Consider the following 15,064-nt stretch of genomic DNA (forward strand, 5'->3'; position numbering starts at 1 on the left):
TGCCCAGAAAGAGTAACTTACAACGCCTTCGTTGCAGGATCTTGTAAATGTAAAATTTATAGATTCCTATATCACTCTTTGGAACGGACCTGGTGATGTGTGCTATTTGTATTTGGTAGGGAGGCTTAACTGATAATACATTTATCCCAAAGGATCAAACATATATCTAAAAGGAAAATCCATTTAGAAATGACGTTTGAGGAAAAATAGCCTGAAGCATATGTCATAAATATAAATTGTAATGTTGATAGGACGGTACATTCTTGGATTTTATAATATGGCACGAGGGATTTCATCTATACAATACATGCAATTATGACATCAATGGGGAAATCAGTGATGCGGAAATATTGTAAAAATCAGGCCGGCTTAACAACAAAAACAGTGAGTTCCTCCCTCTACATAAGAGAGAGCTATTTGCGTTTCCTGGCCTTTTTGTCAGGGAGGGTTTTGGTTAATATTTGTCAGTTTAGGGAGGGGTCAAGCGGAAAGATGTGGAAGAGTTGGGGTACGCACACACGCATATGCACACACTGATCTTTACTTTACGGGCAGATGTTATGACCTGTTCTTTCTGCTTTTAATGATAGGTTGGCGCTATATCCTAGAGTGCTGAGCTAGTGCTTTAGCTCTCATAATAGTGGAATTGCAGCTCTAGAATATCGTACGGAACACACATCACCAGCTCCTGTTGGCAAAGTGGATGGAATGTTGGCAAAAATTTTCATTTATAACATCCTCCAGCAAAGGCTTGATAGGTTACTCCTTTCGGTACTCAGGGGAGAGAGAACCGGCAGTGCAAATGAAAGGGTTTAGTTGGAGGATGGAGGGTGCAGGGAAGAGTGTGAGGTGGAGTTTGGGTATCATAAGATGCAGGCAGAAAGGAAAGAAAAGGAGGGGGAAAAAAACCAGCAAGGAAAAAGGACACATTCTGCAAGACCAACAAAGTCTGACAAGGACGGGTCCAACCTGAGATTTGGTGCCAGTATCAGAACGCTTTTAGATCCACTCATGTCATCTTTATACAACCTCATTTCTATGATATCTGTTACTTGCCTCTTGGTAACACAGCGCTCTACTTAAGAAAATAAAAATATGAAACCAAAATATATTATATTAATACATTTTCAAACGAGATGAACTACATAAGAGGCTAAAGGTTTCTGAAATTGTGAGATCAGAGATCTTTGGAGGCTCTGATGGGGTTTCCAACGACTTCTGAACAACACAGAATCCTTAGCTTCTGACAGGAAGCAATGTTCGTCAAGTTTCTGCATTCTAAAATGCATCCCAGAAGCAAGACAAAACATAGGAATCCTGCTCTCACGTGTTTCCCAATTCTCTTATATATATATATATATATATATATATATAGACTAATATATATCCTCCTTATAATGTGCACTTGTGTGCCACTGAAAATATAATACGTCCACATATGTGCGTTAATATATACAGTTGAAGTCGGAAGTTTACATACACCTTAGCCAAATACATTTAAACTCAGTTTTTCACAATTCCTGACATTTAATCCTAGTAAAAACTCCTTGTCTTAGGTCAGTTAGGATCACCACTTTATTTTAAGAATGTGAAATGTCAGAAAAAGAGTAGAAAGAATGATTTATTTCAGCTTTTATTTCTTTCATCACATTCCCAGTGGGTCAGATGTTTACATACACTCAATTAGTATTTGGTAACATTGCCTTTAAATTGTTTAACTTAAGTTGGGTGAATTTGGGTGAATTTTTGGCCCACTATTTTTGTTTCATCAGACCAGAGGACATTTCTCCAAAAAGTACGATCTTTGTCCACATGTGCAGTTGCAAACCATAGTCTGTTTTTTTAAATAGCGGTTTTGGAGCAGTGGCTTCTTCCTTGCTGAGCGGCCTTTCAGGTTATGTCGATATAGGACTCGTTTTACTGTGGATATAGATACTTTTTTACCTGTTTCCTCCAGCATCTTCACAAGGTCCTTTGCTGTTGTTCTGGGATTGATTTGCACTTTTCACACCAAAGTACGTTCATCTCTTGGAGACAGAACGCATCTCCTTCCTGAGCGGTATGAAGGCTGCATGGTCCCAGGCTGCATGGTCCCATGGTGTTTATACTTGCGTACTATTGTTTGTACAGATGAACGTGGTACCTTCAGGCGTTTGGAAATTGCTCCCAAGGATGAATCAGACTTGTGGAGGTCTACAATTTTTTTCTGAGGTCTTGGCTGATTTCTTTTGATTTTCCCATGATGTCAAGCGAAGAGGCACTGAGTTTGAAGGTAGGCCTTGAAATACATCCACAGGTACACCTCCAATTGACTCAAATGATGTCAATTAGCCTATCAGAAGCTTCTAAAACCATGACATAATTTTCTGGAATTTTCCTAGCTGTTTAAAGGCACACTCAACTTAGTGTATGTAAACTTCTGACCCACTGGAATTGTGATACAGTGAATTATGAGTGAAATAATCTGTCTGTAAACCATTATTGGAAAAATTACTTGTGTCACGCACAAAGTAGATGTCCTAACTGACTTGCCAAAACTATAGTTTGTAAACAAGAAATTTGTGGAGTGGTTGAAAAATGAGTTTTAATGACTCCAACCTAAGTGTATGTAAACTTCCGACTTCAACTGTATATTAGTGTAACATGGATGTGTTTGAGTGGGAGGAGGTCTTGAAGTGGGGAGTATCATTGACACATTGAGTACAGAATAATGGACTCCGGGGTAACCATGCACAAGCCAGGCAGGAAGGAATCTTAACAAGGGTGTGTGAGGGATGGTTGTGGAAATAAGTACAAAGGAGAATGACCAAAAGCATGAATACTGTAAAATGAAGAAGTGTCTTTTGCCATTTTCTAAAAAGAAGGGAATCTGATAGGAGCGGGTTGTGAAAATGGTCACACGAAATATAGCATGGAGAGAAGACATTCTCATCTATTTTGATGGATGGATTAATTTCCCAGAATTGTTCAAAGAATTGTTCATAGTGAGATTGGTAGTGCTAAAATGAGTGGTCATGGGATTACATGAAATTGCTGACTTGATGAGTCAATTAATATTTAATGACCTTTATTGCAGTATAGCTACAGAAGACTTAAACGTCTCGTCAATTTCAGTGGAGTGCTTTCATAATCTTTTTAGGCTTATGCCTCTCTCAATGTACAGTATCTTGAACGTTAGTGAGAATATCAGTAGGTATGTTTGGAACACTGTTTTTCAAACTGGCATGCAGCTGGTATGAAAGTGAGCAAAGACTGAGTATACGAAAATAGATGGACTGCTCCTAGTGTTCAAGTAAATTACACATTTCCATTGCTCAGAGCAATATTTGTGTACAGTAGCTATCTTGAAAGTGTCTCACAAGTCTGGAGATAAATAATGCAACAACAGTTCCAGTATCAGAACTCCATGAAATGTTCCCCTCTGCCTTGAGTCAGTTGCTGGCGTTCTGGAAAAAAAATGTCCCTAAGAGTTGGATTGATATTGAACTTCATTGCATACCTGCTCATCAGGGGAACTCTAAATACGGAAACGGGACGATTGTAATGAAGGATCTAAGGTTACATTGTCAGAGGTCTTCAGTGTGAAACCGGTGAGTGACTACAATGGTAACCATCCATTTAATCCTGGGATAGGGAAGGCACCCATTTTCTTCTGTCTGTTCAGAGTGGTGGGGATCTAGGGACAGACACTCAATTCATAGGCATGGCTGCTGGAGCTCTGGGCTCAGATTCCTCCAAAAAAAAGTCCAATTAAATTTGAATATGTGAGGGAGGTTGAGATTTTTTAAGGGTGTGCATAGAGAAATATAAGTTGAATCCAAGGACATTTATTAAAGTTTTTGTGGTGGGAATATCGAGTTCTGCAGTTTTGTATATGCACTGTGTGTGTGTGTGTCCTTCGTGTGTGTGTGTGTGTGTGTCTAGGCAGGGGATCAGGTAAGGGAACAAATGGACAGCCAAACAGACAATTTGACAAAGAGACAGACAGACAGACTCACTCATGTTCTCCTCTTCATCCACGTCCATGATGAAGAGCTTCTGCTGGGCCCGGGGCTGCCGAGCTCCGGCTCCACCTGAGAACAACACGAGAGGAAGGGACAGTCGGTCAAACTCGACCTACTGTAGATGTCTCCACCACAACTAACACGCGGGCCCATGTGCACACACAAACAAGTAGAACTATAATAGAGGGGACCAATGTCAGGGTCTCTTCCCTGCGGGCAGGGGCTGCTGAAAGTGTATAAAAATCTAAATATTCACGCACGCACGCACGCACGCACACACACACACCCACCCACCCACCCACAGTGGTGAGATGAAAATGACACAGTCAGGTTAAGCCTACGGTGAGTGTATAAATATTCAGAGGTGGAAACTAATCTGGACGAGAGAGGAGAGAGAGGGGGCCCGGTGCTGACAGGTCGTAATAGTCGGGAGCAGTCTATTGTGACTTTAATATCCGTCCGATTAGACTTCATTTCCAGCTGCCTGCCGGGAGATATACAGCTATTGACATGGACAGGCCTTTTAGTTGGGCGTGACACACACAGCCATTTATCCTCCAGTAGAAAATGCACTACAGTACACAGACAGTTGTACAGTACAGCAAAGCCAATGGATTTCTAGCTGAGCAGAATTGGGTTCATGCACTTGGTATTTGTGCGAGATGGTTCTCTGCAGGTGAATGCAGCTTTTGGCAATATGTCATCAAGGAAAGACCTGGAATCTATACACAGATCTTTACTGAGATCATACTGAAATCTTTAAACGGAAGGGTGACCTGTGAGCACTAAATATCTCAAGAGGAACATGATCTACTATCAGCAGCCATTATTTATTACTCTGAGGACATTCAAAAACTAAGAAAAACAATGTTTTCAGAACCTTTTAAATGAATTGACGTAGCATTTGATATAAGGTTGTTACCAAATTTGCTGATTTATTTTATTATATATTACCAAAATATTACCACAAAGTTTACATCAGTAAAATTTGGAAACAACCTTCCAATTCCAGTCTTAAATTATGTAGTGTTGATCTTGAACATAGCCCAGATATGAACACCCAAGGGAGTGGTTAGTTTGTCTCTGGTCTAGAAAACAATGCTCCTTGTTAATAATTACATTCTCTTATGGGATTATTTTTCTTCTGTAACCTAGTTTGTTTTCCCCCAGTCCAACAAGTTTTCCCCAGTCCAATGTGCTAGTTGTCAGTCTTGGGGCATCTATGTAACCTAAGGGGGAAATTCTGTGTACCACAAATGTAGAACAGTTGTCCTTCCATGGAACCACTTGGACTAGAACTTCAACAACTAGAAAATATCATAGAAGATTTGATATGATCCATTTAGTCAATGAGAATTTTTATTTTAAAATTGCTCCGTATCTGACTTTTTCGCAATCGTTAGTTCGGCGGACCTCTGCGCTTGTGTATATTCTCTACTTTACGTTTAGAGAACAAGTTACTGAGTCGAATGGTGCTTGTTTAATAAAGTTAAGATCAAAGCTAAATCAATGTGTGCAAGATCACATAATGATAGTAGTCCACATAACAGAACCAAATATAATAGCAAAGTATAACGTTATCGTAAGACAAAAACACCACTGCATTTTTCTCACAATTGGCCAAAACTCAACATCGCGCGCACCTAGGTAAAATACACAGGTAGTCTATGCTACGGTTAACGCCTACTCTAAAATTCGCTCACTGTACATCAGTCAAAACAACACTGTAGGCTACAATGAAACAACCCTGTATCTCAAGAATGTTTACGATGCACATCCCCATGAAACGGATTGAGATCAAATGGCTGCAGATGCTGCATGGACGTTTCACCGGTAAAACTTGAAGGATTGTCATTCACAATTGACTGAGGTGCGTTTTTTGGCATTCTGTTGCGTAGAAAACTATCCTTATGTGATCTTGCAGACATTGATTCAGCTTTGATCTAACTTTATTAAACAAGCACCATTCACCCGAGTAGCCAGTTCTCCAAGAGTACAGTATAAAATATACAAGTACGCAGAACCTTGCACAGACACAGGCCTTTAAAATAACTTTCCTAGTAGTCAAGAGGTGAGTGGAACAGGAAACACACATACGCGGCAGTCTAAGAGCACGGTCACTCTGAAACTTCAGACAAGAACAGCTGAGAGACTAGAAAAGTGAAGCAGGTGTGCCGAAATCATGACGAACCCGAGGAGAGGGAGCGAGCTGTGATGACGTATGATAGGGAGAAGATTGTGCTGAATCTAGCACTCTGCCTTGGTCCCATGCACCATTCCTCACAGCGGACGCTTTCTTAAGCTAAACTAAATGGCCTAATTAATCTTGGCTTATGGTGGGTGACAGCAAATATGCTAGCACAATTATTACCCTATTAAAGACTCATATTCCGCCCCATAATTGAAAATGAAAAGGGGGGGGGTGAGAGGAGTTTGGGAGGGGGTTAGTTGGGGGGAGGGTGGGAATCATTTGTCTCAGGTAGCCTAGCCAAACTACAGCCAGGTGTCCTTCCTTCGTCCAATGATACCCCTTGCTTCCTGCACCTCCCCACCATCTATTCTATTCCACCCGAAGGTCTGAGCGCTAAATGCCTGTTTGGATATTACAGGTTGGTAGATTTGCCCATTTAGGCTGGCTCGTGCACCCGTCACTTTTGATTTGAGATCACGGAGCCGTCTCGCCTCTTGGCTCATGAATCGGTTAGCAGCCATGAGATCGGATCCAATCCTATGACCGGTGCGTCTACAGCGTTCATAAAAACCTGGCTGAAGGAAAGGGAGGATGAAATCCAGTGGTGAGTTAGGGCTGTGTGATCACCAAGGCAGAAACAGAAGCCTGTCTGATCTGTGGTCATTTAGACTAACTAACTAATTAGCCGCCCGCAGATGATCTGAGGGAAACGTCTGGTAGGACATCAGCGACGCCTCTTTATGCCTCAGTAGCCAGCTGAAGGTTGCCAGACCAGGGTGGCAGGGTGCTAACTGGTCAGCTCGTCCCTGGATAGAGCCAGTAATAGCACAGCTGTTTTTGTGTTTGGCCTTTTGTGTTAGCCCACAGTCAATTCACAAAGGCTTTAACCAACTGCTTTTTTCCCCCGCTCCACACAGGTCAGTGGCTATTAAAGCCATTGAAATCGAGATGAGTATCCTGGCCAGGTCTCAACTCCCCATACCAGATTTAAACAGCGACTGCCTTTAAAAAGCAACAAATCCCTTTGAAAATAGCCCATGTGGCATCAATATAAGTCAGAAGCAGTTATTCTACTGTCAAAATTGACTACAAAGTGTAAATAGGATAATTTTGATCATAAAATTAGTCTTGTCTAAAATGGAGGTTGGAACATCCGTACGTCACAACGGGTAAATGACAGTTGGGTTTTGATTTGATGATGTCCAATTGCCCACTAACACGGGGTGAACAGCTGCGGTAGCATAGACAGTGAGACAGACCAGCCCAGCAGCTCCGACTTTGTTAATGTAAGACAACACGTCACACATTTTTTTTAACTTGAGAAATGCTGCACCAAACACCTTAGTTGGATATAAAATTGCGCAACTAAAACATCCTCGGGAAAAAAAAACTCAAAATGAATTACAGATTTCTTAAGTTATCTTAGATTCATTCTGGGTATTTTGAAAAAGTGAAATAGGCTTCGGCGTCTACAGTGTCTCATTGGGGACAAACATCATTAACCAAATGCGGAATCGGTCAGGAAACATACCTCCAAGACTGAAATGTTGTTTCTCTAATGAGCAACAAAAACACACAAGTGCCAATCGGTGTGTTCAGTGGCTCTTTAAAGAGAGATTCCTTTCAAAGTTCTACAATTCAATGGAATGTTCTTTAGCATTCAAATTAGTGTCAGTGATTATCCTGTCATATAAATGTTCCACTCTGGCTATGGAAAATAAGGGAGGAGAGTCATTGATACAATAATTGACGACACAACTAGAACTATTGCCATAACAATTTAGGTAAAGAACAATGTTAACGTCAGTGAACTACCCCTCAGTCTCATCGCTAAAAATGTGTGGCAGACCAAGTAGATCATTATGCAGTGGGGCTTGAGGTCTTGCGTTGCATTGTGCTCCTCTCTGTTTTAATCCTAATGCCCACACGATACCCAATCCCAGAAGTTGTGAATGTGGCTGGTTTCAGAAGTATTTCAGAGTGGATGGTTGGGCCAAGGGAGGGAGAGAAAAGATGAGAAAACTCAAATTCAATCTCGACAGCGTGAGGGACTGAGGGAAATAAGGTGTTTTGATTTGTCTTTCATCCCTCGCTTTTTCTGCGGTGGAGTGATAGCACGGCGCTTCCGTGCAGGGAGCCCCGGCCGCCTGAACAGACGAGAGGGTGAGGGGGGATGGAGAGGACGGGTGGGAGGGAGGGAAGAGAAATAGAAAATGCAATCCTATTCCCGGTAAAAGAGAATCATTATCTCTCCTAAAACAGCAAGCGCAGGACTGGCCTGCTGTTGATAGAAAGTGGGAGGCAAACAGTCCAGCCAAACGCTGATGGGGGTTGAGTGATGGGGGAATGAGAGGAGGAGTAACTTAATAGGAAGAGAGCATGAAGGCTGAGGTTCATGAAAAGAAGTTCATTTCTGTCCGGTAAAACCAACTTCCTTCATACCTTAAGGCAACAGGCAAAGAAGTCCAACAAGTTTGCAATTCACATCTACAGTACCATCCATAATGGAAAAAGCTCAATGTATACATTTCTATGGGCATATTTACAGGAGAAAAAAAGGTCTGCAACCACAAAGAAGAACATTATTTACAGCCTTACAGGAGCATTGGCAGTGGCATAGGTGTAAATGGTCCAATGAAAGGGTGTTTTTTGATTGATCCACTGACAAGGTGATGGCTTGTGATTGGTCTACTGACAATTTGATTGTTTTTTTATTGTTCCAATGACAGGAAAGCTCAGGTCAGGGGCTCTCTCCGTGAAGCACCACATTGTAATTCACCCTAAATGGCTTGCTCTTTATTTTGATTGAGCAACGAGTCACATAGCACTTAGGTAACGCCACCTTTTACCGGGATTCCATCACCTCTCTATCTAACTGTAATTTCCTGTAGGCTAAATCAAAACAACCTTTCTGAGGAAAAAAACCCCACAGAAGACAGAAGAAACTAGCAGCATTCTGACAAATGTCTCCAAAAAGAAGCCACTTTTCAAGATCCAAGCCATCACCTCCTTTTTGTTGGAGAGGAGAATTCTTCTCTGAAGGCGGCAACGCGGCCTAGTGGTTAAGAGCATTGGGCCAGTAACTGAAAGGTTGCTTGTTGAATCCCCGAGCCTACTAGGTGATAAATCTGTTGATGTGCCCTAGAGCAAGGCACTTAACCCTAATTGCTCCTGTAAGTCGCTCTGGATAATAGCATCTGCTAAATGACTCAAATGTAAGTGGACTTCTTGACGGGCTCCCCCAGGTGGTAAGGGTAGGCAACAAGACATCTGCCACGCTGATCCTCAACACTGGGGCCCCTCAGGGGTGTGTACTTAGTCCCCTCCTGTACTCCCTTGTTCACCCACGACTGCGTGGCCAAACATGACTCCAAAACCATCATTAAGTTTGCTGACAACACAACAGTGGTAGGCCTGATCACCGACAATAATGAGACAGCCTATAGGGAGGAGGTCAGAGACCTGGCAGTGTAGTGCCAGGACAACAACCTCTCCCTCAGTGAGAGCAAGACAAAGGAGCTGATCGTGGACTATAGGAAAATGAGGGCCGAACATTATCATGGACGGGGATGTAATGGAGCGGGTACAGAGTTTCAAGATCCTTGGTGTCCACATCACCAACAAACAATCATGGTCCAAACACACCAAGACTGTCGTGAAGAGGGCACGACAAAACCTTTTCCCCCTCAGGAGACTGAAAAGATTTGGCATGGATCCCCAGATCCTCAAAACGTTCTACAGCTGCACCATCGAGAGCATCCTGACCGGTTGCATCACCGCCTGGTATGGCAACTGCTCGGCATCTGACCGTAAGGCGCTACAGAGGGTAGTGCGTACGGCCCAGTACATCACTGGGGACAAGCTTCCTGCAATCCAGGACCTATATAATAGGTGGTGTCAGAGGAAAGCCCATAAAATTGTCAGAGACTCCAGTCAGCCAAGTCATTGATTGTTTTCTCTGCTACCGTACGGCAAGCGGTACCGGAGCACCAAGTCTAGGACCAAAATGCTCCTTAACAGCTTCTACCCCCAAGCCATAAGACTGCAGAACAATTAATCAAATGGCCACCGAACTATTACATTGACCCCCCCCCATTTGTATTGTACACCGCTGCTACTCGCTGTTTATTATCTATGCATAGCCACTTCACCCCTACCTACATGTACAAATTACCTCAACTAACCTGTACCCCTGCACACTGACTCGGTACCGGTAACCCCTGTATATAGCCTCGTTATTGTGTTACTTTTAATTATTTTAGTTTATTTGGTAATATTTTCTTAACTCTTCTTGAACTGCACTGTTGGTTAAGGGCTTGTAAGTAAGCATTTCACGGTAAGGTCTACAGTTGTTGTATTTGGTGTATGTGACAAATGAAGTTTGATTTGAACTTTCATGTTTGCTGCTTTTCAAAGCTGTTCCCAGGTGGCTCCACAGCAGAGAGAGACTTGACGACACCGCAGGGATCCTCTCTGACACACAGACAGAATTGGTCTTTGGCAGCTCTGGGTCTATCAAACACAGAAACAATTTTTTTCATTTTATATTTTTTTAACTAGGCAAGTCATTTAAGAACAAATTCTTATTTTCAATGACAGCCTAGGAACAGTGGGTTAACTGCCTTGTTCAGTGGCAAAACGACAGATTTTTACCTTGTCAGCTCGGGGATTCGATCGTGCAACCTTTCGGTTACTAGTCCAACGCTCTAACCACTAGGCTACCTGCCGCCAAAATGCGCAAACGCAAACAAACATGCACACAAATGACAATATTTACTGCACACTCGACCAGGCTAACGGAACAGGACCATGGACAGAGACACACCAATACAGACTGCTCTACACAAACGTACCACTACCACATGTGCAAACCAGTAGAATACACTACACCACTATTCAATCCAAATCTCTATCAGTGAGTTTCCGGGAATAAAGGGAAACGACTTTCTTCCCACAAGAAAGACATCCAAATGTGTATTCTTACAGCAAAATAAAAATCTTAGGATAGAGGTTTGGATTTTTAGAGCACCGCAATGATTGAAACGCTTTCAGTACACAGTGAAGTGCTAAAAGCAGGAGGTCTGCTTAGAAGAGATGGAGGTGAAGAGGATTAGACGGTCTTTTATTGTGTTCTAGACTTTAATATTAGACAGTGGGCAGTACATCACCAGGGTGCTGATGTGGAGGACTTGGAGGTGGATAGATGGGGAGAGAGACAGACACAGACAGAGTATCAATATGAATTTTTTATTTGATGGTTTTATGTGAGATTGCCTTTCAGAGGGCTGCTGGAGTGGCGGGTCAGGAGAGAGAGCAGGTTATAATGGGAGCGAAAAATATGGTGCAGGCACACACACACACTCTGCTTTCTCTTATTAACACACACACGCTCCCTCTCAGTTTCATAAACTTTTCTCATGTGTTCTCATTCTAACATACACACACACACACACACACACACACACACACACACACACACACACACACACACACACACACCCTCTCCCTCCCTCCCTCCGCTTTCCTTCAGGTGTAGTCATAAATCAGCCGAGCGCGGGGACATGAAATCCCCCAGCCTGGCAGGCTGGGCCAGTAAATGGCCGCTCGCTACCTCCCAGAGTCCATCAAGGCAAGGACGAGTGACCGACCGCCCAGCACCTGCTGACACGCTGGGGACGATGACAGCCGCCACCACGCTCCCCTTCCCACCTCGCCTGTACCCAACCCTCACCTCCCCTTCATAACATCTCCTCACTTTTTTTATAGACAAGATTTTCACCCTCCCCACTTCAATACCTCCCTATCCACGTCCAGCCCCCGCATCCATATACTCATTATTTGTCTGTCAGGCCAGCGGACCATTTAAGCTGTGAAATATGCGGATAGGTAGTGCTGAGCCGCTGGCAGAAGCCCTTGTAGCTAGCTGGTGGCTGAGCTGAGTGTTGATGCTCTGTCACCCTGGATGCTTCTGCAGCACAACTACACCTTTCTTTCCTATGCACAGACTAGAGCTTATGCACTGGATTCAAAATATACAGTAGATGGTTCCCTACTGTAAAAAGCTTGACAAAGCAGTGAAATGCTAGGGACGTGTAAACAGACAACTTGACAAAGCAGTGAGATACTAGAGGCAGTATCGCACAGCGTTGCATTGACACAGCCTTGGGAGGATGGGAAGTGCACTTCATCTAGGAGTTAAAGTCCCCTCCCCTGGAGGTCACAGGCCAACAAGAGCCATTGGGAGTCATGATTGAATGAGCCAGTCAGCGAGGGGGAAAGGGGGGGAAAAAATGAAGAGAAACAGCGAGAATATGAACCAATATGAGAGGGAGAGAGTGAGAAAGAGAATAAAAACAATATGAGGGAGAGAAAGTGAGAAAGAGAAAATAGACAGAACGGTGAGAGCAGAGTGAGCAGAAGACAAGGGAGGCTGACAGGGAGCAAGAGGAAGAAATGAGAGAGAAAATGAGAAGAGAGAGAGAAAAAAAAAGAAGAGAGAAAGTAGACTATGATGAATGGCTATAGGAAAGAGGGAATAGGGTGACGGGGTGGCCTGACCAATGCTCTCAGAGGGCCTAACACAGACAGATAGGTGCAGTGGTCAGTGCATGCATTCCATTCCAATCCATACCACTCCAGCTCCTCTCCCCGAATTTATATTTGCGGTTTGAGCCCATATAGTGTACTACTTTTGACCAGGAACTTTAGGGCTCTGGTTAAAACTAGGGTGCACTATATAATGAATATGGTGCCATTTGGGACGTATCCCTGATGTTGATGGAGGATAGTTACTACAACAGATGCAAAAGACACAGAGGGCGTCTAAAAAAATTATCTTTTCAGGTCATTCTGGTTCAACAGTTGAACTGGACATTTAAGGGAATTTCGCAATTGAGTTTACATTTTACAATTACACTTTGGGATTGACTGGGAAGGAAATTAATTTGACCCCGATTGTAAGGCTGCGTGCACATCCCGTACTGTCTCCTCAGTCCTTACTATGGCACCTGGAGCAGGTTAGAGCTGGAGTGGAGAGACCCTACAGTATGGGTCAATTGCTTGATATGAGGAGTACTTGAAATTCAGTCTTTCTAAAACCACAGATAGAGACACAGACTGACAGAGAGAGTTAATACCCTAAAATGAACGAACCATTCAAATAAATTAAGAAACTGTTCCACACTTCTTAAAATGCATCCTTACAAAAAGGGGCTTGGGTTTAGGTGGTGGACGTGGCAGGGGGGCACGGTCTGCCCTTCGACGTGGCTGAATTTCAGAGAACACTTTAGAGGCCCCCATATTGGCGGTGTAGAGACGTTTTTGCATTTTTAAGCCAACTTCATGCAATTTCAGAAATTTCTTTATGGATCTGAGAGAAAAGTTTGCAGTTTTATAGCAAATTTCCAGCAATTCTACACATTTTAGCATGTAGTTGAGAGAATTTTGCAGTTTTAAAGCTAATTTCCTGCAATTCTATTTTATTTTGGCATAGCTAATACTGTGTTCTTTTGCTCAAAATCTATAGTCCTAAATTCATTGTTTTTGGAATTTTCAATTCTCCCGGAGTCAAGCTTTTATTTTGGTGATTGTCAGTTATCAAAGATGATGTTATTAAAAAATATCCATTATCTTTTATACATACACTACCAGTCAAAAGTTTAAGAACACCTACTCATTCAAGGGTTTTTCTGTATGTTTACTATTTTCTACATTGTAGAATAATAGTGAAGACATAAAAATTATGAAATAACACATATAGAATCATGTAGTAACCAAAAAAAGTGTTAAACAAATCAAAATATATTTTATATTTGAGATTCTTCAAATAGCCACCCTTCGTCTTAATGACAGATTTGCACACGCTTGGCATTCTGTGCCAATAATTTGTGGAATTTCTTTCCTTCTTAATGCATTTGAGACAATCAGTTGTGTTGTGACAAGGTATACAGAAGATAGCCCTATTTGGTATACGACACGTCCATATTATGGCAAGAACAGCTCAAATAAGCAAATAGAAATTACCTTTGTCCCCATGTGCAGTGGCAAACCGTAGTCTGGCTTTTTTATGGCAGTTTGAGCAGTGGCTTCTTCCTTGCTGAGCAGCCTTTCAGGTTATGTCAATATAGGACTCGTTTTACTGTGGCTATAGATACTTTTGTACCCGTTTCCTCCAGCATCTTCACAAGGTCCTTTGCTGTTGTTTTGGGATTGATTTGCACGTTTCGCACCAAAGTATATTCGTCTCCAGGAGACAGAATGCGTCTTCTTCCTGAGCGGTATGACGGCTGCGTGGTCCCATGGTGTTTATACTTGCATACTAATGTTTGTATAGATGAACGTGGTACCTTCAGGCGTTTGGAAATTGCTCCCAAGGATGAACCAGACTTGTGGAGGTCTACATTTTTTTTCCTGAGATCTTGGCTGATTTCTTTTAATTTTCCCATGATGTCAAGAAAAGAGGCAGAGTTTGGAGGTAGGCCTTGAAATACAACCACAGGTACACCTCCAATTGACTCAAATGATGTCAATTAGCCTATCAGAAGCTTCTAAAGCCATGACATAATTTTCTGGAATTTTCCAAGCTGTTTAAAAGGCACAGTCAATTTAGTGTATGTAAACTTCTGACTCACTGGAATTGTGATACAGTGAAATAATCTGTCTGTAAACAATTGTTAGATAAATTACTTGTGTCATGCACAAAGTAGATGTCCTAACCGACTTGCCAAAACTATAGTTCGTTAACAAGACATTTGTGGAGTGACTCCAACCTAAGTGTATCTAAACTTCCGACTTCAACTGTATGTGATATTGGACAGGCATTAGGCAACGTTTCTAGATTCTCTACAATTTATTTTCACATATCAAACCA

General features: G+C 42.4%; 1 protein-coding gene across 5 annotated transcripts in view; it reads right to left on the reverse strand.

Annotated features, from left to right (window-relative positions):
* The window catches only part of adarb1b (adenosine deaminase RNA specific B1b), a 190,697-nt gene that overhangs the window by 18,647 nt on the left and 156,986 nt on the right, over window positions 1-15,064 (reverse strand). For all 5 annotated transcript variants that reach the window (XM_045704425.2, XM_014164287.3, XM_014164286.3 and 2 more), the window contains one exon: window positions 3,999-4,073. In XM_045704425.2, coding sequence (XP_045560381.1) covers window positions 3,999-4,026 — 28 coding nt within the window. In that variant the 5' untranslated portion in view covers window positions 4,027-4,073. The remainder of the gene's footprint in view (window positions 1-3,998; window positions 4,074-15,064) is intronic.

This window comes from Salmo salar, chromosome 21, assembly GCF_965601325.2.
Source record: "Salmo salar chromosome 21, fSalSal1, whole genome shotgun sequence".
Lineage (NCBI taxonomy): Eukaryota > Metazoa > Chordata > Actinopteri > Salmoniformes > Salmonidae > Salmo > Salmo salar.